A 23,039-nucleotide genomic window follows, 5' to 3' on the forward strand; every position below is an offset into this window, starting at 1 on the left:
TCCTCTGGAAAGCATTAATGCAAAAAAGGGTGCTTCTTAGCTGAACTACAAGAATGAATTCTCTAGCACCTAGGTTGCCATACAGGTCTTGAAGAGCTGGCTAGTCAAATAGTGCTGACTTCCGTTATTTCCAGCTGCTAAATTGCTTTGAAAGATTACTAAAAATACACTAACGTTGTCTTCAGTGTTAACTTGATATGCGAGTAGTTGCCAGTGGGACACTATGTGACCACACTTGCAGAGGGAATTTATCAATGGACCTCACTATGATGTGAGTTGTGCAATGAAAAACCTTGTGCATCGATAGCATAGTGATGCATGGTGTGCCATTTTAAAGAGAACATGGGGAACCCTGCTTTAGCTCACTAGATGAAAGCCTTTTTTTTCTGAAGCCAGAAAGGTCAAGTTTGAACTGATTGTGATGGACCCCATGTAGTTCATGCATAACAGCGTAGAAAGAATCAACACAGTGTATTTGGAATGTGCCTTCTCTTTAGGGCTGTTAATTCAAACTTAGCTTTAGAACCTTCCTCTCAATATATTTGTGCCAATTAACTCACTTGGTACATAGGTCATTTGAATAATCTCACTACATGATCAGTTCTATTGTAATAAGGTTTGTCACGCTTACTCTCAAGAGAGTACAAGACATCATGTAATATAGTAAATTTAATGTAGTTATCATCACGTTTACTGCATGTCAAGTTCCAAATCAGTGAGAGGTGTCACATGGCTCGGTGAATACCAATATAGTCTTTATGATGCATGTTTTGTATGTGAAATATTAGCACATATCCTTTTATCCCTAAAACTAGTTGCTTTTATTTTTCTGTGAACTCAGATGTTTAGGAAAGTTTCTAAATAATGTGAAGTAATATTTTTACCTAAATTTGTAACTTCAGAGTCCTTTTGAGAAGGCTGTAAAGCCTGAAATTAATCTTCCTTTCCAGGAGGCAATTTCAAAGCTCTCTATGCACAAAGATTGCAATTTTTGGCTCCAGCACTGTGTTTCATTGAGCAAAGTAAAACTGGGGTTCTTAATGTCTTAATTCTGTGCTAGCAGTGCAGTGAGATAAGAGATTTTAAGGCCAAGAAACTTGTGTAGGAGGAAAAAGTGCACCAATCAGTAATTTTGCTAATCTTGAAAATTGGCCTAGTGTACCTCTGAAGAGAAGCAATGATTTTCTGTCAGGTTGATTTTATTTATTTAAAAAAAAAAGAGCAGGTTAAATAAATATTGTTTTTCATTACTTGAAGTGCTGGCTAGTCAGATCAGAGGCTAGCTGAAGCTAGTAGTGCATTATGTAGTGAATTTATCACATAGTTGTTCAGTTTTATCTTCACATGCAGCCTGTGTGTATCCTGTGTATACTGACACATGCTCATTTCATCTCTTTAAAGCATGATTTGTAGGGCTGCACAAAGCTTCAGGTGGTGATTTCAATTTGGAGGAGATTTGGGCTGATTCAGTGACCAAATCTCCAAATCTGAATCTAATCAGGGGACCAATTAAAAGGTCCAAATAGATTCAAAGCTCTCTGAATCTTCAGAAAAGATTTGGAGAGCTTTGATTTTTGGCAGTCCCTGCCCACTGCAGCTGGACTTGAAGTGGGTAAGTAGGGGTGGGGGAGGGTGGGCTAGGGGAGGGGATGGCAGGGGTCCCCCATGGACCTCTTCCCCCCCCCCCCCACCTGCCTGTGGCTGCCTTGTCTGCCCCAGCTCCTGCTACTTTAAAAAAAAGCCCTGACTCCCTGGGTGCTGCTGGGGGTGGGGGTGAGGGGGCCATCCCCACTGCCCCCCACACCATGTGCTGTGAGCCCCCCAGCCACCCCCACCCATGGCTGCCCTGTCTACCCCAGCTCTGGCCCTTTAAGAGGAAAAAAAAGAAAAAGAAAAACCCTGGGAAAAAAACAGGAAAAACTCCTGCCAGGGCTATGGCATGCTTGTGCAGAACCGCCTATGGGGCAGTGGGGATCACCCATCACTGGAGGGCTGGAGCCATGGTAGGGGGGGCAGCCATGGGGGGGCTGGGACAGCGGGAGTGAGGCTTGGGGGCTCGTGCAGAACCCCCCCATGCAGTGTGAGCCCCCCCATGCAGTGTTGAGGCAGTGTGAGCCCCCCCTGCACCTGGCAGCACCCAGTGAGTCTGCCTTTGGAAAAAAAAAAAGTGCTGGGAGCTGGGGCTGGCGGGGCAGCCATTGCTGGGTTGGGAGAGCAGGCAGGGGATGGATCTGGGCTGCCTGGTTCAGAGGTTCGGCAGCAGCTGAATCTCCAAATCAGATTTGGCTGAATCCAGTCGGGTCAGTGATTTGAATCACCAAATTGAAGCGCTGTCCCCTGAATCAGCTGAATCCAAAGCAAAAGGATTGCTTTCACGCAGGCCTACTGATTTGTACTGACATTTCTCAGCAACATCAGCGCCAATGCTTTACTGTATGCTACTTGTATATTGCACTGGCAGTAATGGGAAAACTGGTGTAGACCAGCCATAACTTGCCCTTCTCTGAACTGGACGAAAGAAACCCTGTATGTGCACAGCTGAGGTATAAACTGTGGTGATAGCTGGGATTCCATGGCAACCTTCACTTTTCTTGCATGTTAAGGTTTGGGCACTGCCATGTCTCAGAAATTATCTAAAATGACCCTGATCACGTACTTCACAGACACCTGTAGTTTTCCGGTTGGCTTGGAATTATATGTGTCTGATAATTCCCAAGTGTTCTATTTTGCAGTACTCATAGTTTCATAGTTAGTAGGGTCGGAAGGGACCTGAACCAATCATCAAGTCCGACCCCCTGCCATGGCAGGAAAGAGTACTGGGGTCAAACGACCCCAGCAAGGTGATTGTCTAACCTTGTCTTAAAGACCCCCAAGGTAGGAGCCAGCACCACTTCGCTTGGAAGTTGGTTCCAGATCCTAGCCGCTCTGACAGTGAAGTAGCACCTCCTGATGTCTAACCTGAATTTACCCTCTGCCAGCTTGTGACTGTTATTTCTAGTCACTCCTGGTAGTGCTTGGGGGAACAGGGACTCCCCCAATGCCTGCTGGTCCCCTCTGACCAGTTTGTAACAGGCCACAAGATCCCCCCTCAGCCTTCTCTTGTGGAGGCTGAACAGGTTTGGGTCCCGTAGCCTCTTCTCGTAGGGCCTGCCCTACTGCCCCCTGATCATGCGTGTGGCCCTCCTTTGGACCCTCTCCATGCTGTCCACATCCCTCTTGAAGTGCGGCGCCCAGAACTGGACGCAGTACTCCAACTGCGGCCTGACCAGTGCCGCATAGAGGGGGAGGATCACCTCCTTCGACCTGCTTGAGATGCATCTGTGCATGCATGACAAGGTGTGGCTGGCCTTCCTGTCTGCATCCCCACACTGCCTGCCCAGGTTCATCTTGGCGTCAATGATGACTCCAAAATCCTTTTCTGGCTCTGCACTGACGAGAAGGGAGTTCCCCAGCCTGTCGGTATGCTGCTGGTTCTTCCACCCCAGGTGCAACACCTTGTACTTGTCAGTGTTGAATCCCATCCTATTCTCATCCGCCCACCCCGTAACCTGTCTAAGTCCAATTGTAGCCTATTCCTCCCTTCCAGCGTGCCCACATCCCCCCCCATCTTAGTATCATCAGCAAATTTGAACAGTGTGCTTTTTACCCCCTCATCCAAGTCACTGATGAGGATGTTGAACAGTGCGGGCCCAAGGACCAAGCCCTGGGGGACTCCACTGCCCACATCCTTCCAGGTCAAGAATGACCCATTCTCAAAAGCACTTGGCAAAATTGTGCAGGGGTTAGAACAGGAATCACTGTTCACTGGTTCCATTCTTGGCTCTGTTAGTGACTATATGCACCTTGGGCAAATAATGTCTCATGTTCCTTAACCCTGCTGCAAAATGGATAATATCAAATACTTTGTTTCCAGTAGTGCATTCCATTCTCAAATACTGATAGAATCTATAATTATTTTTTTTAAAAAATCGTCAGTAGTTATTAAGCCTCATAGCACTTAAGGTAAGAGAAGAAACTGAAGTCAGCTGCCTTGCATAAGGTTCTGCAAGAAATCTGGGGGAGAGTTGGAAACAAGACCCAGATGTTGAGGTGTATTGATATATCCAGTGCGCTCCAATAAAGGGTGTTAGTTGGAAGAAGAAAAACCTATAAGAGTTAAATAATGATCCATTTGGGAATTGTGAAGACAAATGAGGACATCCTTACCCCTTCATATTATGAGTTTGTATTTAACATTTGTCACAAATCCTTTAATTATCATTTAAAACTCAATGAGACTGAATTGTATTGAGATTACTAAATAAACTTTATTTAGTAATAAAAGTTCCATTTTTTCCCCCTCGGTCTTTCAAGGTCATACCGCAGAATAATCTGGTTTAAACACTATCGCATTATCAATGCCTTATGAAACAAAGACAGGGAAGAGAATTGCTTTGTTGAAAAACTAGAAGCTCCATCTACTCTTTACAAGCCCTGGGTAGTTTTAATGGAAGCTAATAGGCTTTTTTTTTTTTTTTTTTTGAAGAAAGAAAAAAGAGCTTAAAATTGGAATGTGTTTTGTGTGCGTCAACTTTGTTAAAGTGTTACTTGTTTGTGATTTGGCAAGATCTGAATCTGTCTTAAGGAACAGCTTGGTCTGTAAGTTATGAAACCCGTGAGATCCTCTGATATAGTATTAGTATTTTAGGAAGTTTGGGGCCCAAGTTGTTGGGTTTTTTGTTTTTGTTTTTGTACAGACAGGCTATCATGCAATAATTGCTTGAAATATCTGATGAACTTTAGAACTGAAATTAATATTGGTATTGCCAGGGGTCTCAGTGTTGTTCCGGATGAAGAAGTCATTGCAATGTACGATGGATCCCATGTCCCTCTGGAACAAATGAGTGACTTTTATGGAAAGGTAAAAGTTATCAACTACTTGTGTTTTTAGAAAACAAATGGAAATCATATATAAGACTTGCTTTTCTTTTTTTTTTAAATATTCCTATTAGTTGCATTACTGTAATGCCCAAGTACTTTGCTCTATACACTGTACAAACACAACATAAGTTCCTACCCTAAAGAATTTATTGTCTAAATTGGTAGACAAAGAGTGGGAGAAAGCAAGGATTATCACCTTGCTTTTACAGATGGGAAACAGAAGCATAGAAAGATGAAGGGGCTTCCCCATTGTTCCTTCACACAGCTCAGCTTAGTAACACCAAAAGGGCTGGTGTTGAGTGGTAGGTCCGTCATTTTGTGTCTGCACCAAGTAATTCATTTAGCTAGGGAGGGATGTATTGACCCTTTTAGGGTCAATGAGTGGTGCTGACACGTTCCCTTTTAATGTTGTCAGAAGGCATTAAAACTAGACTGTGATATGTGAGTATCCTGAAAAATGTTTTGTGTTCCTCATGGCATAGTCTTAAAGAAGGTTTGGGGGGGATTTTGTTTGTTTTTGCTTTTTTCCTGCCTGGTCTTGGCCTGTATGTAGCCTCAAGCCAAGCATGTCTAGTGGCTTTCTACATATTTTTTGAGGGGAGGGGTTGGTTTGAGAGTGGTTGGGTTGAGGTCTTCCAATTGTTGGAACCTTTATTACTGTGTGTTCCTTTTAGTGTGTAGTCATTATTGCAAGATCTTTTTGATTTTCACCATCTCACTTCAAGGAAGCAAAATGTTCTGAAATTGTAGTCTGTTTTTGTTAGCTTGTCGTATCATTTTTTGTCTTTATACTGTGTACCTTTTCTGGAGGGGATGTAGATTGCAAACTTCTTGACAAATGCGTTCAAGAACCTTCACTTGATTTTTTTTTTTTTTTTTTTTTTGCCCCTTTTAAACAGCAAAAAAACCAAAACAAAACAAACCCCCCCCACCTAGTTTGTGTGTGTTTTTAAATGAAATAGTATCCTTATTCATCCATAGAATTTGTGGTTAAAAGTTGGACAGTTTTAACTTCATCTGATTTGGTTGTTTGATGTTTCCCTTTTGTTAGTGTAAATAATTCTGATTTAAGTAATGGAAGTAAGTACATTTGTATAGTCCTATATAGGACTTCATTTTGGTAAATATTTCAGATGGTTTTTTTTATTTGCAGAGCTCACATGGAAACACAATGAAACAGTTCATGGATATATTCTCTCTGCCAGAGATGACTCTCCTTTCTTGTGTGAATGAATATTTTCTGAAGAACAACATAGACTATGAGCCTGTTCATCTGTACAAAGATGTCAAGGTATCAGTTTTAGCTGAGATTGCTGACACTTCCACCACTTGTATTTTTATGGCTGTAAAAAAGCTTGAACCCTCTGTTTCTCCTTTAGTTAAGTCTGTTATGGAACCACAGTTTTACATAGTTGGCTGCAGGGGATTTGTTCTGAGTGGTACTTTGTTGACAGGAGATTGGGAAGGAGGTCTAGATTCAAGAGACTCATTCTTGTGAGAGAAAGTTTGGATCAGTATTTAAATATGTGCATTGGATGCTGTTCCATATTAGCAAGCAGCATAATACTAAATGGGATTTCCAGTCTGAAGTATCCATGTGTACTGTCTGCATTTAGAACCCCCTGCCTCACCTCCTGTCACACACACCTTATCCATTATGGCAGCTTTGAGTGGAGCTCTTCAGCCCTCCTAATTCCTAGAGAAGTACCTGGAAAAGACTCAAATTGATAAAGAGGAAATAAGGAATAACTTCATAGGAATATAGCACCAGAGAAGTTCGTGTTCTTTCCTCTTGAAGGCAGTTCTGTTGTTTCTAGTTATTTTTTACAGTTTTTTTTTAACATTATTATTTTTGTAGTCTACCCATTTTTACAATTTTTAAGACAGCCTACATCTCTTGAGCTATGTATGTGAGTGGTAAACTTAACTGTACATTCCATTGCACTTTCCCTAATGGATGAGAAACATTTTGGCAAACTCTACAGTTCCCAAATAACTTTATATTATTTAGCTATCACTTTTTTGGCAGAAGTTCTGAAGTTTCCAAAGCTCTGCCTCTTCTCTAGCTTCTTTCTCCATCGTTTTTTGTTTTCTTGTTTGGCTTTAAGTTTTGGTGTTGTCTTTTGACAGGACCTGGACTGTAGCTTACACCAGTGACAAAATGGTAGCAATGCTGTATTACTAGGAAGTGTGTTATAGATCCAGACGAGGAAACCAGCCAAATGCTTTTAAAGTTCATTCTAGTTTTGTTTCTTAAGGTTTTAGCTATTATTGTCTGTTCATAAATCTCATTAAATGACAGGGTAGTTGAGAGTGATCCTAACTGGAAAAGCTGTCTGATTACGATTTCAGTTTCTGCTGGAGAGGAATGCATTGTACTCCAAAGCTCAACAGAAATTTGGTGTAACTGGGGCTTTCCTAAGGGTTTTAGCCTCATGTTACCCCTTAGGGTTCTCTTTTTGCAATCTTTTTTTTAGCTAATTGACCCTGCTGCTTCAAGTTACATGCTTCCAGGAAGTCTTAAAATTAACATCTTGGAAGATAAGCTGCTTTATAGAGCAATAGTGACGTATAGCTAGTGAACACCTCAAGGGAATAAATTGTTTGTTTTTGTTTTTTGTTTTGTTTTTTAGTCTATGCTAATTATTCTCTTTCCAGTCTGTTTTTTCAAAGAGAATAATTGTTATAAAAGAAAGTTACTTGCATGGTACAAGTGAATAGAGTATTCAGATTTCAAAAGATGTTTTTCTTTGGTCTTTACTGTTAATGCTGTATTGCTATCCTGACAGGATTCAATTAGGGATGTACACATCAAAGGAATAATGTACAGAGCAATTGAGGCAGATATTGGTAAGTACCAGTGAGATTAAACATGGATAATTTTTCTCTGTGTTTTAATTATCAGTTTAGTTTTCATCTCCCTTCTACAATTTGCAATACAATGAAGTTTTTTGGCATTTTACATTTATTTTATAAGATTTTCCTAATTAAATATATATGGCTTTCTGTGAATGTAGCCAAGTATTCTCTTTGAATTGATGTTCTATGGAATTTTAATATCTTTTACTAGAAAAGTACATTTGCTATGCTGAGCAGACCCGTGCAGTGTTAGCGAAGCTGGCTGACCATGGCAAGAAAATGTTTCTCATCACAAACAGTCCAAGTAGCTTTGTGTAAGTGAGCTGCCACATAACTGTACTTCTAAAACATAAAAATGAGGGTATTGTGTTCTGTGTTATCGTAAATGTTAGCTCACTACTGCTGTATTTCATTAATGCTGCAATGCTTTCTGTAGGGACAAGGGTATGAAGTTCATAGTTGGAAAGGACTGGAGAGATCTTTTTGATGTTGTCATTGTACAGGCTGACAAGCCAAACTTCTTCAATGATAAGAGAAGGTGAGTATTTTGCCAGTCCAGTGTGGCTCTAGGAATCCACTCTGTGTAAGGGTGTGAGATATATTACTCTGTGTATAAAATTGTATTTATGGAGGTTTATAAGCGAGATTTCATCAGATACAATTTCTTTTCAAAGTCACGGAAAAATGTAAGAATACAAGCCTCTGGAGCCTCAACTTCCAGCTTTGTATTTCAGATATCTATTATGGGACTGCTGGAGTGAGGGAGTGCTGTTTCCTGATTATCACATCTTGAATGCTTTCCTTTTTTTCAGTTAGGTTTAGGGAACTCAGCACATTTTTAGGGCTTTCATTGTAAATGTTATTGTTAAGAATCACTGGTGTTAGGGCAGGCAGGTCTTAAAAGTAAAACAACTTGGTGTGCCTTCTCTTGGTTTTTTTTAGAAAGCCTGAATTCCTTTACACTTAATATTGTTTAGGGGCAGTAGTCTTCCTTTGCTGCAGTATGATTCAGTTAGTCAGTTCCTTTTGGTAGGAGGAGGGAAGAGGGGGAAATGTTACATTTCAGAACATGTTCTTTCCCTATATGTACATGTCACAGTCATCTACATAGCAGGGGTATTAAACTCATGTGGCTCCCCAGGCAGGATGAGTGGCATGAGGCTAGTCCATGGGCCCATGGACCCCCCTGCTCTCTTCTACCACCCATGTTGGATCCACTACACGTACCCATTCTGGGACCCTCACCATATGCAGCGCCTGCCCCAGCTGGTTCAGGATCCATACTGGGTCTTTGACACTCCTATATTAAAGGATCAACTGAAATAGTTGGAAAAAATTTTCTTTGCAAGCTTTTGGGTACAAACACCCTTTGTCAGGCTGAGGAAGCATCTGCAGTTGGCTTGTGCTCTTTCTGGATGGAACAGAATGGAATCTAGAGGCCAGTATGTGAGAGTGCCTCAATTTGCATTTTCACTGATGGGCAGTCAGGGGGTGAGAAGCGGGTGGGGAGGTGAGGGAAGGGGATGCTTCCTCAGCCTGATGAAGGATGTTTGTACCCAAAAACTTGCAAAGAATTTTTGCAACTATTTTAGTTGATCTGATGAAAGATACCGGATTTACCTAAAGAAACTTGCCTGCCTATACCCTTAGACCAATATGGCTACAACTTATATCCCTGTATTAAAGAATCTCATCTATATGTCATTCCCAATTTTCTTTTTGTTCCCTTCTGAGTTAATACTTGTTGACGTAGTAGCTTCATACTGCCAACCCTGAGACTTTTACTTTAGCTAGTTATGGAACTTAAGAGAAAACAACAACTGAGCAAAGTTTCTTTAACTTTTTTATATTTGTATATATAATATTTTATGTATATGAAAAAGATACAAGATAATGTTTGGCTGTCTATTGCTATAAATCAAGGCCCAGTAGTTATAAAATACATTTAGATTTATCAGGCCTTAGTTAAAACTTAAACTGATTCTTTTGCTGAAAGATTGGCATATGATGAAGCAGTCTCTTCAGCACTGTGACAAGCATGACAGACGTTTCTATCTTTCTTTTTTAAGACCTTTTCGGAAGGTGAATGAAAGGGGAGTGTTGCTTTGGGACAAAATTCACAAATTGCAGAAAGGCCAGATATATAAACAGGTATGTACACTTACAGTACATTCTCTCATTGTCTTTATAAATTTAATTTCCAGTTGCCAGAATCTTAAGTCTTTCATAACCTTCATAATTTTTTTTAAATCAGATTAAACGGTGGATGAGAATTATTTGACTAATGGAATGATTGTTGTGGGCTTTCGATATACTCATACGTAATATACATATTCTATGTACATTTTTGTAATAAAAATGGTATGTATAATGTGGAATTCAAAGTGTTTCAGTGTGGTTTTTAAATTTGTTTTTAAACATGTTTTCTCATTGTTCATAAACAGGAATGTTGGATGCTGTTTTGGTATACATATTTTGTTGTTGTTGTTCTGCAGGGTAACTTATATGAGTTTTTGAAGCTTACTGGCTGGAGGGGTTCCAGAGTCCTGTATTTTGGTGACCACATTTACAGTGATCTGGCAGTAAGCAATTTATTTTCCTAATGCTATTTCCTGAAAAAAAACCTGTTGCTTTTTGTTTTGAAAAGCAATTCAAAACAAGAAGCTCTCATGTTGATGTTCCTAATTATTACATTTTAAACCAGTGCAATTTGTGGAAGTTAACAAAATTTCACAGAAAAGTGGCTTGAAGCATTGAGAAAACTTAAAATAGCTTCCAAAGAAGGATGATTATATTATCTAGCACCTGCTGTGTAGCTTTGAGCTTGTTCCGAAATTGTCAAGGACAGGAATGTAAGCCCTCATTCTTGAGTCAAATACTTGGTGCCTCATTTTTAACCGAGAATAAATGTGGATGTCCTACCATACAGCATATTGCTGATTTGGATGACATTTACAAGCATTTGTAATGAGAAATGAATGAGCTTCTGTTTTCAATTACAGGAAGCAATCTTCCTGTCACTACTTACAACATCTTGTTTTTTGCCGTGCTATCAAGGGCAGCCACATAAAACAAATAAAAGAACAGTTAAGCTGTGGCATCAAGGTATAGGTTAGTAAGATTATCTTATTTGTGCAGTAAGATAGAGGCAGTTGGCTTAAATTGCTACTTAAGATTGTCTTGTGACTTCCCGTATCCTATGGTTTTCAGTATTTTGCATACTATGTTGCAATGGAAGAAAATGTCAGGACCCTCCATTCTATCTTGTTCTGTTTAGGGTTTAACTCATGTAGTATTAAGGTTAGCAGAATCTGGACCAAAGAGAAAAAAAAGAAGAGCAGTTGTACTTTGCATAGGCACAGAGAAGGAGAAAGCACAGGGAACTAGTGGCAGCTGCCTCATGATAACACCTGTCAATTGTGGAAGTTTTAGCAGCTAATAGGGGGAGTGTCTTGTGGTCTGTTATGCCAAGGGAGGTAAGTACATGAACACTGTGGAGCATTGCCCAGCTGTGTACACTCCCCTGATACCTCTGACCTTATGCCAGTAGAGTTCCTTGATGCAGTGTGTGGCAGGGCACTTGGTGTGCCACTTTAATAGGTCAGCAGTTTGCTCAGCCATCAACAGGTGGGGTTAGGCCTAATTAATCCAGGGGCCAGCAGGTGAGGCTAGGCCTGATCAAGGGAGTCACCTTATTGACAGGGAGCTACCTGACTGGAGGATGGATGGGTGTAAGCCCAGAGCCTGAGAGCAGGTCTGGCAGTAACATCTTAAGAGCTGGTGAAGAAACATCACCCAGCAGGAAGGCTGCCATTCCTGAATGCCAGCAAGGAGAATGACATCCAGAGGTTTGGGTAGGAACTAGGGGATGGAGAGTATTCCTGGGGATCTGATGTAGGGTCCAGAGCCCTAAGAAGGGGCTGAGTGCACAGGGACCTAGTGGGAGGCCAGGCCAGCCCAGAGAGGGGCTGAAATTTTGTGGGCCTGTTGAGGGGCTAGGCGAACCCTGAAAGAATGGCCAAAAGTGTGAGAGACTTAAGGAAGAACCTGGGTGAAACTAGAGTGTGGCAGGGCATGGGAGCCTATTGGGGCCTGGATGAGCCTACAGAAGGAAAGGGGCTGCAGTTAAGAAAAACCTATTGGGAGCTCCAGGCGAGTCCAGAGAAGGGGAGTGATCTATGGAGCAGTCCAAGAGGGCGGGCCCACAGAGAAGAGAGGGCTGGCTGTTTGGGGGACTGACCCTGTGAACCTCAGCTAGTCCAAGCTGGGGTCAGGGCCCAGGGTGGGCCAAAGATTGAAATAGCCCACCATAAGACTGCCAGAACTGGGAGTCTGGAATCTTGACTGGCCCGGAGGTGGGGCCAGAGTCTAGGAGAAGCCAAAGGTGCCTGTGGGGGGCAGCCACAGCTGAGAGGGAGAAGTCAAGCAGAAGGCAGCCCAGGATGATGATGCCTGGTGCTAGGCTGTCTGAGGAGGAAGGATCAAGGACAGGGTCCAAGAGTGAGCTAGGGGCCAGAGACAGAGGACTTAGAGGAAAGATGGAGCTAAGGCTAGGGTGTGCAGTGTCTAGCAGCCCAGGAGGGGCATAGGACAGCTAGGGGAGAGCCCAGAGAGGGACATGTAAGATCAGATAGGCCTGAAGATGAGTCCTAAGTAAGATCTGAAACTGCACCCTACTGGCGCTGGTTAGCATGGTAGGGCTGCTTGTGGTGGGGCAACCCCACTGCAGGCACACATGGGTCACTCCAGGGAAAGGCGAGGATGGGGCTCCAGAAAACCTCAGCTCCCACTGCTTGTGGGTTACCTCATAGAAGGGGAATGTTAGGGGATCACACCCCAAAAGAAAAGCACTGGCCAGGCAAAACCAGGACAGCATGGGTCCAGAGGACCCAGCAGGCTAGATGCAGGGCCTGAGAGATCAGCCTGAGCCTGCATAGTGAGGCTTAGCCTGAGGGGCCTGAGCTGAATACAGTGAGGCCCAGTGAGCATAGTGGGACCAGAGGGGTCCAGCTGCGTAGTGAGGGGCTAGGATTAGAGTGCAGGACTGGGTGGGTCTGAGGGCCTGGAAAACAGCCAGGAGAGTAAAGAACTAAAATGGTCCAGGACGAGGGACCAAAAGGTGCTGGCAGCCCAGGGAGTGGTTGTATGAGACTTAGGGGTCTGAGAGGCTGTAGAAGAGACTGAGGGGTCTGGCAACCTGAGTGGGGCTGAGAGGGAGATCAAGGGTCTGGTAGCCCAGGAAGGGGCTGTGTGAAAGGTGTCAAGGCCCAGAGTATGGCTGAGGGGGGATGAGGGGTCAGAAGGCCTAGTGAGGGGCGCTATCACCAATTGGTAGAACGTCTGTAAGGATGCCATCTGCGAGGCATCGGGCATGGCGTAGGGAAGGTATGGAGCCATGCAGTTGGCACATATGGCCAGGACCACAATCCGGGTGATCATTATCAGGGATCCTGATTTTCCCCAATTAAAATATCACAAATTCGCTGATTAACCCCCCCCTGAATCCGTGATTTAAAATGAAAAGCCCCTCACTTTACTCTCCTCCTTCCCCCCCGCAGCCCTGCTGGAGGGGGCACACAGCTTGCAGGGCTATGGGGCCAGGGACCTGTGTCCGCAGCCTCTTGCCTCCGGCAGGAGGTGGCGGCTGCTGCAGTGCAGCAGAGCATGGAGACTGGCTCTCTCCCCTGCTGCAGGCTTGGGGGGCGGGGAGGGGGGGCTGGCTCCCTGCTGCTGCGTGCACTCCCACGGGCCAGTGTGCAGGGCAGTGTGCAGTGTGTCCTCTGCCTGACCATCCTCCTCCCACTGTCTCCCAGCCCCCTGCAGGCTGGAAGTCTGACAGCTTGTAGAGGTCTCATAGCAAAACTACAAAATCTGTGGGTTTCTTTGGTAAAATGAGAAATCTGTGTTTGCATTTGGTAAAGCGGGGAAAAAATCTAGGATTTTCTCTGTTTTTCCATGGAAAATGGAAAACTTGGATCCCTGGTTGTTATAAGATCAGGGCAGCCTTTTGCACGCTGTATAAAAACTAACACCAGTGTATAACATCGTGGTGTGGCAGGTGAGAGCTGGGCAGACTGCCTATAGAGCAGGGTAACTGAGCACTTGGTACCCTGTGACACTGAACAATGGGAAGTTTCCTTTGCCCCACCAGAATCAGTCCTCTGACTTTGGAAAAGCAGAATTTGAAGTGTATTTTTAAAAATATTGTATTGTTAGGAGGGCCTGACAATCACGTGCTTTGGATTTCTGCTTACATATAGGAAGCAATTAATTTGATACCCTTGTATGGCTAAAGAATTGTAAGAAATTTTTCATTTACATTTTGCTATCCTTGTTGGTAAATAGGATTTGACTCTGAAGCATGGCTGGCGCACTGGTGCTATTATTCCAGAGTTACGATCAGAGATTAAAATCATGAACACAGAGAAATACATTCAAACCATGACCTGGCTACAAACCCTGACTGGATTACTGGAGCACATGCAGGTTTGTGTGCTTTTAAATAGGTTTTATTTAGCAGAGGGAATTCAGCCAATTCTTCAAGTTACAAGTCAGGTTACAAGTGTTTTCTGTCTGATTTTATGTCTTTTACATTTAAGCCTTTAAATCTGATTGTAGATGAACAAAAATTGCAAGAAGGATTGAATTTATTCAGCTAGTTTCTTCACAGGTTCTAATGGGTCTCAAAATATACCGAACGGAAGTAAAAGCAACAAAATAATGTTGTGTTTTAAAGCTTACTTGGCAAAAACTCTTTCTTCAAGTCTGTTGGTAAAAGAATCTGTGTATGTACCATGGCATTCAGCTTGTGTTTGGTGGGTAGGGCATAACAGATTTCTGCATATTTCTTTTCTTTGATTATTGCATTTGATGCTTGCTCGCTTTCAGACTTTTTTTCCAGTGTGCAAAGACTCTCTCAAGCAGCACTTTTTTATAAATGGCATGTTCAGTTACTTAGTATCTATATTTTTTGTTCAGGTCCATAGAGATCCAGATTCTCAAATAGTTTTAGAAGAATGGAAAAAGGAAAGAAAAGAAATGAGGTAAGAAATGAACTTTCTTATATTTGGGTGTTCTTAATGATAACTTGAAAATTTTAATATCAACCTCTTCAGTAGGTTTCTGGTTTCGAATTTCCCAGTTTCTTTTCCCCAGCAACTGATATCCTCTGTTATAGTTACCGATAGGAAAGAAATGAGATGCATAGCTATCTTCTATCTACCTCTTCTGCAGTTTTTGTCTCTTTTTACAGACCCCGTGAACTTGCACACCAACTGCAGAGCTTTGTCGTGGTTTTTCTCCCTCCTACCTCCACAATATGTACATTATGATCTTGGTCCCACACAAATAGCTTGATGTTACCCTGATACTGTTTTCACCCTGCACAGTCCTGATTTTGTAGTCTCAAATTCTTCTGTGTTTCTCTGTGCCTCTTCCATATTCAATTTGTACCCATTGCTAACAGCTCCATAGATCAACTTATGCTTAATTCAAAACCACATTTCTGAATTGAGGGAGCAGCACTTAAATTTCTCTTAAATGTTATAGGATCTGACATCAGATATTTTTTTTTTGTGGGGGAGGAGTTCACATTTTTTAAAGGATGCAAACAAACCCATTTCCCTCAAAAGAGAGGGAGAATGGTAATAGTTGGCTAAAGAGCATTGGTAGGAAAGCCTTTGGAACCAAAAAGCGTCCTGCCAGTCCTCTTTAGCTGGAAAAATGGTGACCGGGGTAGATGGGAGGGAATGCAAGAGCTCAAGAGTGAGATTTGTAGAAGCAGGAATGCAACTTCAAGGCAGAAGGAAAGGCTTTGTCTGGTTAAATGGGAAGAAAGGGGTCTTGTCTCCTTTTAAGGGATCTTTTCCTTCTTATGTGGGGAAGTAAGGCAGGGTGGTCTTCACCTGAGCTGAGAGTTGCTCAGGTAAGCCATCATCCTTACACACCAGAGTTGTATATAATTACTTTTCCTGCCCACTGGAGTGGTCTCATACCCTGATGAGCAACTCCTTCCAGCAAGATCACATCAGGACCAGGTTTTGTGTCCTGCTGTCAGCATGGGACTGAGACTGGAAAGGAATGTACTTCCCTTATTGCTAGATTGGGGAAGGTAAAAGAGACCCACCCTGCCCTGGTCAAAGTAGCTCCTGGTTGGGTAGGTTAGGGAATATGGTTCAATTTATTGCAGCTTAGCAGGTATCATTGCAGGTACTCATTCTACAGTGTATATAGTTTTTTTTAAGAAACTGGAGGTGGAAGTGCATTTTGGAGAAGGAACCCATTAAAGAAGCTGGGGAGCAGGGTTATGGCTTCCAACAGCTGGTACAATGAAGAGACTTCTAACAGCTGGTACGGTGTTTCTCCAAACTCTCAACTGTCGTACGGGGGGAGTCAGTGAGGTCACAAACAGGCTACAACTCAGTGATGGGTGGGACAAGAGAGCAAGGAACAATTACTTCTGTTGGTCATTGCTAGATAACTCCCAGCTGATGACTCTGGCTTCCTTTCTTTTTCTTTCTCCCATATCCTGGAAAAATGGGAATTATTAAGAACTTGACAAGGACAAAAGCCTTTCCTCCAGCCCCCCAAAAATCAGAAATCTGACACACTTAAGATTTTGTGTAATGCCAGTGAGGTCAGTGGCAATTTTGATGTTTGTTTCCGTAGAAGCAAGATCAAGTTTTTAGGATAGATTCTTAATATTATTAATAAATAAGTAACAGAATGTCAGGGAAACTTTTTGAAGTGAGTTTAAGTGGCTTGCACGTGGCGGCAATGGCCACCACTCGCTACCCTGTGCTGCCACCACTCTGCATATGGCTGCTGGAGGTTTTCAGTTACTGGACTTCTTATATAACTGGCAATCCCTTTACCCTTGGGATGCTGGGTAACAGAGATTTTACTGTACTTCTATATTATGTTACCAGTTCTGATAATTTCAGATGCCACTGAATTAGTAGTAGCTGGTAAAAGGTGCTTATTTTTTTTCCTTTCTCCTTTTTCTTAATTTTTCCTCTTGTGACAGGGAAACTACTAAGAACTTCTTCAATTCACAGTTTGGGAGCTTATTCAGAACCGACCAGAATCCAACCTATTTTCTACGGCGGTTGTCTCGATTTGCTGATATTTACATGGCATCACTCAGTTGTCTCTTGAACTATGATCCCAACTACACATTTTATCCAAGGAGGACTCCTTTGCAGCATGAGCTTCCTACCTGGTCAGATCAACTGTGTACTGGTACATTCAGAATACCTTTCCTACAAGAGATGCTTCAGATCAAATGAGTGCTGGGCTTGTTCATCAGTGTCATTAGTCCTTCCCACCAATGAGTGCATCTACCCAACTCATTTTATCAGAATGTAGATGCCCTTCTGTAAAGCATCTAGTGAAGTAATTCTAAACAAGGGTGCTGCAGCACTTTAGGGTGCAATGAGACCCTTTTAAGGTGCCATCGAATATTAGCACTCTTAGGTGTGCAAACTCCTACATATGATTCGCAAGATAAAACCAGGGATTTTAAATAGGAACCCACAATTTCATCAACATTTTGATTTATTGTGGTCTTTCTGAGTTACTTGCAACAGAAGAGTTGTTCTATCATTGTGAAAGCTAAGAGCTGGCATTTTCCAAGGGGTGCCTTCAGTCTAAAAGCATTGAGAAACACTCATCTTGCACATCCATGTTGCCTCTCTTGAACTGGTCTACATTAACAGACCAAGAATTTATGCATTATTGTCCTCTTCTCTTCTCTGTGTGTAACTGCTCTTAAAGGTGGATTTTGTTACATTTGCACATGGAGGGGAACATTGACCTTCAAGAATGTTAGCTGGAAAAACAGATTTTTTTTCCCCATAGCAAAACTCCTCTCTGCATCCTTCTGGTTTACAGAGACAAAAAGGTTTATTTCCTTTTGACACTGGAGCTCCAGCTGGTGACTCTGATTATATTCTGACACGATGGAAAATGTTGAAGTTCATTTTTTAATTCGGAGCACTATTGTCTGGTTGACTGTGAGGTGGGAGGGTCAGGTATAGTGTAGTATTAGTAACTTCCCTTGCCATATTTCAAAATATAATGGCTTTTAATCATGTCCTACAGAGAGCAGGCCTATGCTTCAGTCACAACAATGATTGCATTGCAGTGCATTGTAGTGACTGCACCTGAGCTAGCTTTGAATTAGCTAGTACAGGAACCAGTAGGAATGTAGACTCCATAGCATAGAGCTCAGCACAGGCCTTAGGCTGTGGTAAGTTCTGGGGCAGGTGTTCAACCCTGCACTGAGTTGTGCAGTGCTGCACCTAAACACCTTTGAGCTAGTTTGTTCAGAAGTAGCTCAGGTGTTTCTATAAAATACTGCAGTTACAATAGGGATTGCAGTCATGGACATACTCTGAGATTCATAGCTAAGAGGCTGCTTTTTCTGCCTGTGTGCATTTATGTTAGCATAGCATCATACTTTGTTCCACCCATGACAAAGAAAATGTAAGCTTTGTCCATGTACAAGTGTGACTAATAATACTTTTTAACTTTTGTGGTCAGCTTAATGCACCTTGAATTAACATAATTTTCAGAAAGTGCTGAACCACCTGCCCTCTGGTATGTGGAATTATGCATCTTTTGAAAACTGGGAACCATAGTTCTTCACAAAAGACGGCATTTGAACACTAAATCAGCATGCAGCTTTTTTCCATTGTTGACTGATGTCTTATAATGTTTTATATGTATTTATGAAAATGGTTTTATGTAAACTTTGACATTTCAAAAGATGTACATGACTGGCCAAAGAACTTTAAAAAGTAAGACAAGGAAAACTGAAAAGCAAATATCCAATTAATTTTTTGGTTAAAACTGTCAACTGTCAAAGTTGAGGTGAGAGACTAATTGGATGGAGTGAAATAACTGTGACTGTATGGACAAGCAAGAATATTTATTTAAAGTACTGATGTCCTATGTTAATAGATGAGCAGGAACTTCACACTGTACAGTTCTTGATGTTTCAAAGACTGAACTGAAGTTTACCTGTATTTCGCACAAAGGAAGCATCTTATGACATGTTTCCTGAAACAGGCACTTTATTAAACCACTAGAGAAGTGTTTTCTATATAGGGTCTTTTCCTGTTCTGTGACCAAAAGAGAGCTTTCTCTCATCAGTGCTTCCCTACCCAACCATTTTAGGACCTCCATAGTTTGATTCAATTTCATAGTTTCATAGTTGGTAGGGTTGGAAGGGACCTGAGCAGTTCATCAAGTCTGACCCCCTGCCAAAATTCAACCATTTTAAAAATATAGTTTATCTGTTAAAGTTTCTAAATTTTAAGTAGTATCTGAAAATGTAACTAGCAAACTGTATACAGCAAGAATTATTCTTCATTTCCTTTTAGGGCATAATTTGCTTCCAACCATGATCATCAGGTAAATGAAATTTTGCTGACCAAAAGTTGGTTTTTCTTCTTTTTTCCCTTTCCTTCCTCCTCCTCTCCCCTGTCCCCTACCTCTCCCAGTCTTTTCCACTCATTAATATTTGTGTGCCTGGAATGTTTTTCACATGCAATATTTTTCAAATTCTAAAAAGCATGTTTGCAAAGTGAAGGATGTATTTTAAAACTGCTTGTATAATTCCAAATGTCCTGGATGCTTGAAGTAAATCTGTTGCTGACCTGGAGGTTGGTTATGATGTTCTTGTTCACAGTTTTCTTGAGCTTGTTTTCCAAGCCTGAAGAACAACACCCTAAGTGTTCTCTCTCTCTCCCCCCCCCCCCCTCTCTCTCTCTCTCTCTCTCTCTCTCTCTCTCTCACCTTGAAATGCATGAGTTTTAATTTGATGGGGAGGAGGATGAATCTCCATTGATCCTTAGTTTAGCTTTACCAGGTGTGTTTTTGCCGAGATTATACAAGATCTCTTTAAGAGAAATCTATTTTGTATGCTGAAATCTGTGGGTGGCAGAATCCCCAACTTAGTTTTCAGGACTTTATTGTCATAATGCTAAGCTAGAACAGAAACTTTGATTGTACTGTACATAGCATCTTTCATACTCCAGGGATCTCAAAACACTTTTCCAATGATTGTATTCTACAGTATAACTAGTTAATGAAGCAATGAAGGCACTATGCTTTTTCCATCTGACTGAATGGTGAATGTCATATTTAAAAATTGTGCATTGTCACAACTTTTTGGTGCTTATGCTCTTGATGTTGACACTTAATGTTTAGTCTCTTTAAATTTGGTTTAAAAGTCAGTCCTGATATACTAGTCATGTGTTAAACGAGAACAATTAAATAGATATTGTGTGGGAAGGTTCTGTTAGTAAATCTGTACTGTGCATTGTTTCAAGTCTAATTTCATAATTCAGTAAAATATTATTGTTCATAGCTATTGAGAGCTGTGAGAACAGTTAAGTTTAAATTTTTAGCATATTGCATAATTTCTTTAATATATACTACACACAAGTTTTAGTGATGGGGGATTCATATTTTTCAGCAAACAGTAAAATATGAGTTTGACAAGTTTATTAAGTATTCACATTTATATTTTCAGTGCTAGAATACTTTTCTTATTTTGGCATAACTTTAAAAATGTTTAGTTTTTCTAACTGCCTCAGCTCTTTAACTATGTAGTTCTGCTTTCTGTGTTAATTACTTCTTTAACACTTTCATTGCTGACTTCACGCAGATTTTACAGCATGTTTAAAGGACAGTGTCCCTTTTAATTTTTTAAGCTTATTTCAGGTGAACATCAAAATGAGGTGAATTGTTTATATCTAGTCTAAATTGGTAATCCAGAAAATTTAATCTTCTGATCTAGAGGAAAAATAAAGTTTGGTTAGTAAAACTGTATAAGAGTGTAACCATTATGATAAACTATTTAATTTTGCCACAATAAAAATGTTCATGTGTCTTATCTTTTTTTGTTCCTGTAAGAGTCTTCAATTTTATTTGTCCAGTAAGGACAATATGGATGGGAAACTGGCAAGTTTATTAACTGTGTAAGTGGGATTTCTTATTCTTTAATGGTGGTAGTTGGAAAAGGAAAGAGAGGGAATGACAAAAAGAATGTTAATTTCCAGCTTCGTCCTTCAGTCACCGATGCTTTTAAACTTAGGATGTCAATACTTACGCTTGATCTGCTGCATCAAAAAGCACTGGGCCGATGCGGCTTTTGTAACATATGAGGTTTATTTGTATAACCTGCATCTTGGGATATTTTCATAAAGGAAAACTTTGCTATAAAAATGAGTCATTGTAGAAGATAATACCAGTATATGTGTTGTCAGAATTAACATTTGATATCAATGGCCAACAGGGAGGCTATCTTTGATATAGTGTACCTAAAAAAGGTGGCAGCTATTGTCCATGTAACACTTTTATGTGAAATGTAGGGTACTTGTATCAACTTAATCTATATGAACAATGCAGAGGATGACTTTTACTCTTTACAAACCTCTTAAGATGAATGTGAAAGGCAGAACAGATGGTGAACAATTTTTTTTTCTAACAAGTAATCATACATGGTCTACATTTCCTATTAGTTCTGATATGATAAGTATTTCCTCCCCTTTCCAAAGATGACAAATTCTGAATAATGTGAAACCAGGCATATACCATATTTGCATCTTCATTTACTTCAGTTTGTATAAGGAAGAACAGTAATGACAAAAGCGAACAATTTTAAAAATGAATGTCTTAATGCTATTAAGTGTTTTTGGCTTAAGCTCCGTGTTTACCACATCTAGATTCAACACCAAGACAAAACGGAGCTATAGCGGTGAACGAATAGCAGGCATATACCAATTAAGGTCAATGGCCGGAATGCCTGTGTGTTTTGAAGAGGTAATATCTGTTATACAAGGGCATGAGTTGTGAAATAGTTGCCAGGTGGGCTTTGGGAAACAGTCATCTTGGGCTGTTCTCTGGCAAATGCTATGTCCTTAAAGTTTGATATGTTTGAGGGAGAAGAATGGGATCTGCTTAACTCTGGTCGGTCAATTCCGATCTTTATATTTTTGCATTTTGACATATGAAGTTTGACTTATATATTGGTATAATCCAACTCACTATCTCATAACGCCCTGAGCTACAGTTTAAACTAAAGGAAAGAGACAGAGTGACAGAAAAGGAACATTAGTTTCTGCTTTCTTTGTTCAGTCACTTTCCCTTTTAAAAACTTAGGCTCTCAATATTCACACTTACTTCAGTCCCAAAACAAAATGAAGGCGTAAAGGCAAATGAACAATTCAAGTTTTAAACTTAAATTGTTGGTGTGATTGATTATTTTAAATGTACTTTGATCATTTTGGAGATGATTCACAGTAAATGTTGGGTTGTGTTGGTTGTTTTTTTAAAACCCCATAGACAAGCATTTCACAATCTAATTCTGTAAGTTCAGTCTTCAAAACTGATCTTGAGGACCACTCGTCACAAGCTGCTGTTCATCAGAATCCTGTAAAATATAAATTTTTAAATTCAGTTTTTGACTCAGTATTGTCCAATATATGCTTTATCTGACAGTGAGTTGCTGTATGTGTATACTTTGCACGTGCACCAGGAAAACTAAAACCTAGACCAAAACTTAAACTTCACTTCAAATTCTTGACTAGATATCCTGCCAAGATGCTTTATCTTGCATCCAGAAAGGAATTTATGCCCTTTATGCTCATGATAAAACAATAGGCAAAGGAAAATTGTCCTCAACTCTGCATTCCGTTGAAGTCAACAAAGGCGTCAATGGGATTTAAGTTTGTGCTTGTATGCTCTGAACTGAGCAATAAGGATTCACACCACTTACCTTTTGGTCGTCTTAACTCTCTTCCCTGCAAGTCTTTTAGGGTGCATATATAGTGCCCCCCATTCCTGTTTACCAGAGCCAACCCAAGCAGGGGACAGGAACCAGGGCAAATCAGCCCATGTTGGGTCCCGCCCCCTGCTGCAGGGGGCCAGGGGATAGTGAGCAGCTGAATGCGAAGCTGGCAGTGGTGGTGTGGAGTTGCCACAGCCACTCCACCCAGCTCTGCAGGGCCCCCCAAAGCGTGGGGCCCAGGACAGTTGCCCCAATTTGCACACCCCTAGGGATGACCCTTTCCGTTACAAACATTGTCCATGTTTGTTGCATCACATTTATCAGAAATACTTTGTACAAAAGCTGTATGCATGTCTCATAAGAAAAATGTTGAGTGAAAATTCCTGTTTGTAACATGGTTTCTAGGAGAGGTAAAGAGTTTGGTCTCAAAATTAGGTGTATTCTACATATTTTTCATCTTTTG

At 41.2% G+C, this 23,039-nt stretch overlaps 2 protein-coding genes across 5 annotated transcripts in view; one reads left to right on the forward strand and one right to left on the reverse strand.

The window, feature by feature from the left end:
- Positions 1–23,039, forward strand: part of NT5DC3 (5'-nucleotidase domain containing 3) — a 53,192-nt gene that overhangs the window by 11,610 nt on the left and 18,543 nt on the right. Inside the window, exons 5-16 of one of the 4 annotated variants that reach the window (XM_090043227.1) lie at positions 4,810–4,900; positions 6,074–6,211; positions 7,710–7,770; positions 7,991–8,093; positions 8,216–8,317; positions 9,849–9,930; positions 10,275–10,361; positions 14,125–14,265; positions 14,758–14,822; positions 16,805–17,019; positions 19,164–19,194; positions 19,594–20,682. In XM_090043227.1, the coding sequence (XP_089899353.1) occupies positions 4,810–4,900; positions 6,074–6,211; positions 7,710–7,770; positions 7,991–8,093; positions 8,216–8,317; positions 9,849–9,930; positions 10,275–10,361; positions 14,125–14,265; positions 14,758–14,822; positions 16,805–17,019; positions 19,164–19,194; positions 19,594–19,630 (1,153 nt within the window). In that variant the 3' untranslated portion in view covers positions 19,631–20,682. Of the gene's footprint in view, positions 1–4,809; positions 4,901–6,073; positions 6,212–7,709; positions 7,771–7,990; positions 8,094–8,215; positions 8,318–9,848; positions 9,931–10,274; positions 10,362–14,124; positions 14,266–14,757; positions 14,823–16,804; positions 20,683–23,039 lie in introns of those variants that run through there. The other 3 variants (XM_090043224.1, XM_090043226.1, XM_090043225.1) reach the window with 3 other exon arrangements.
- STAB2 (stabilin 2) overlaps positions 19,542–23,039 on the reverse strand; it is a 138,273-nt gene continuing 134,775 nt past the window's right edge. The window contains exon 69 of the mRNA XM_090043223.1: positions 19,542–22,219. Within this exon, the coding sequence (XP_089899349.1) occupies positions 22,169–22,219 (51 nt within the window). The 3' untranslated portion in view covers positions 19,542–22,168. The remainder of the gene's footprint in view (positions 22,220–23,039) is intronic.

The sequence above is a fragment of the Crocodylus siamensis genome, chromosome 4 (genome assembly GCF_052110815.1).
Source record: "Crocodylus siamensis isolate JL-2025a chromosome 4, ASM5211081v1, whole genome shotgun sequence".
Classification (NCBI taxonomy): domain Eukaryota; kingdom Metazoa; phylum Chordata; order Crocodylia; family Crocodylidae; genus Crocodylus; species Crocodylus siamensis.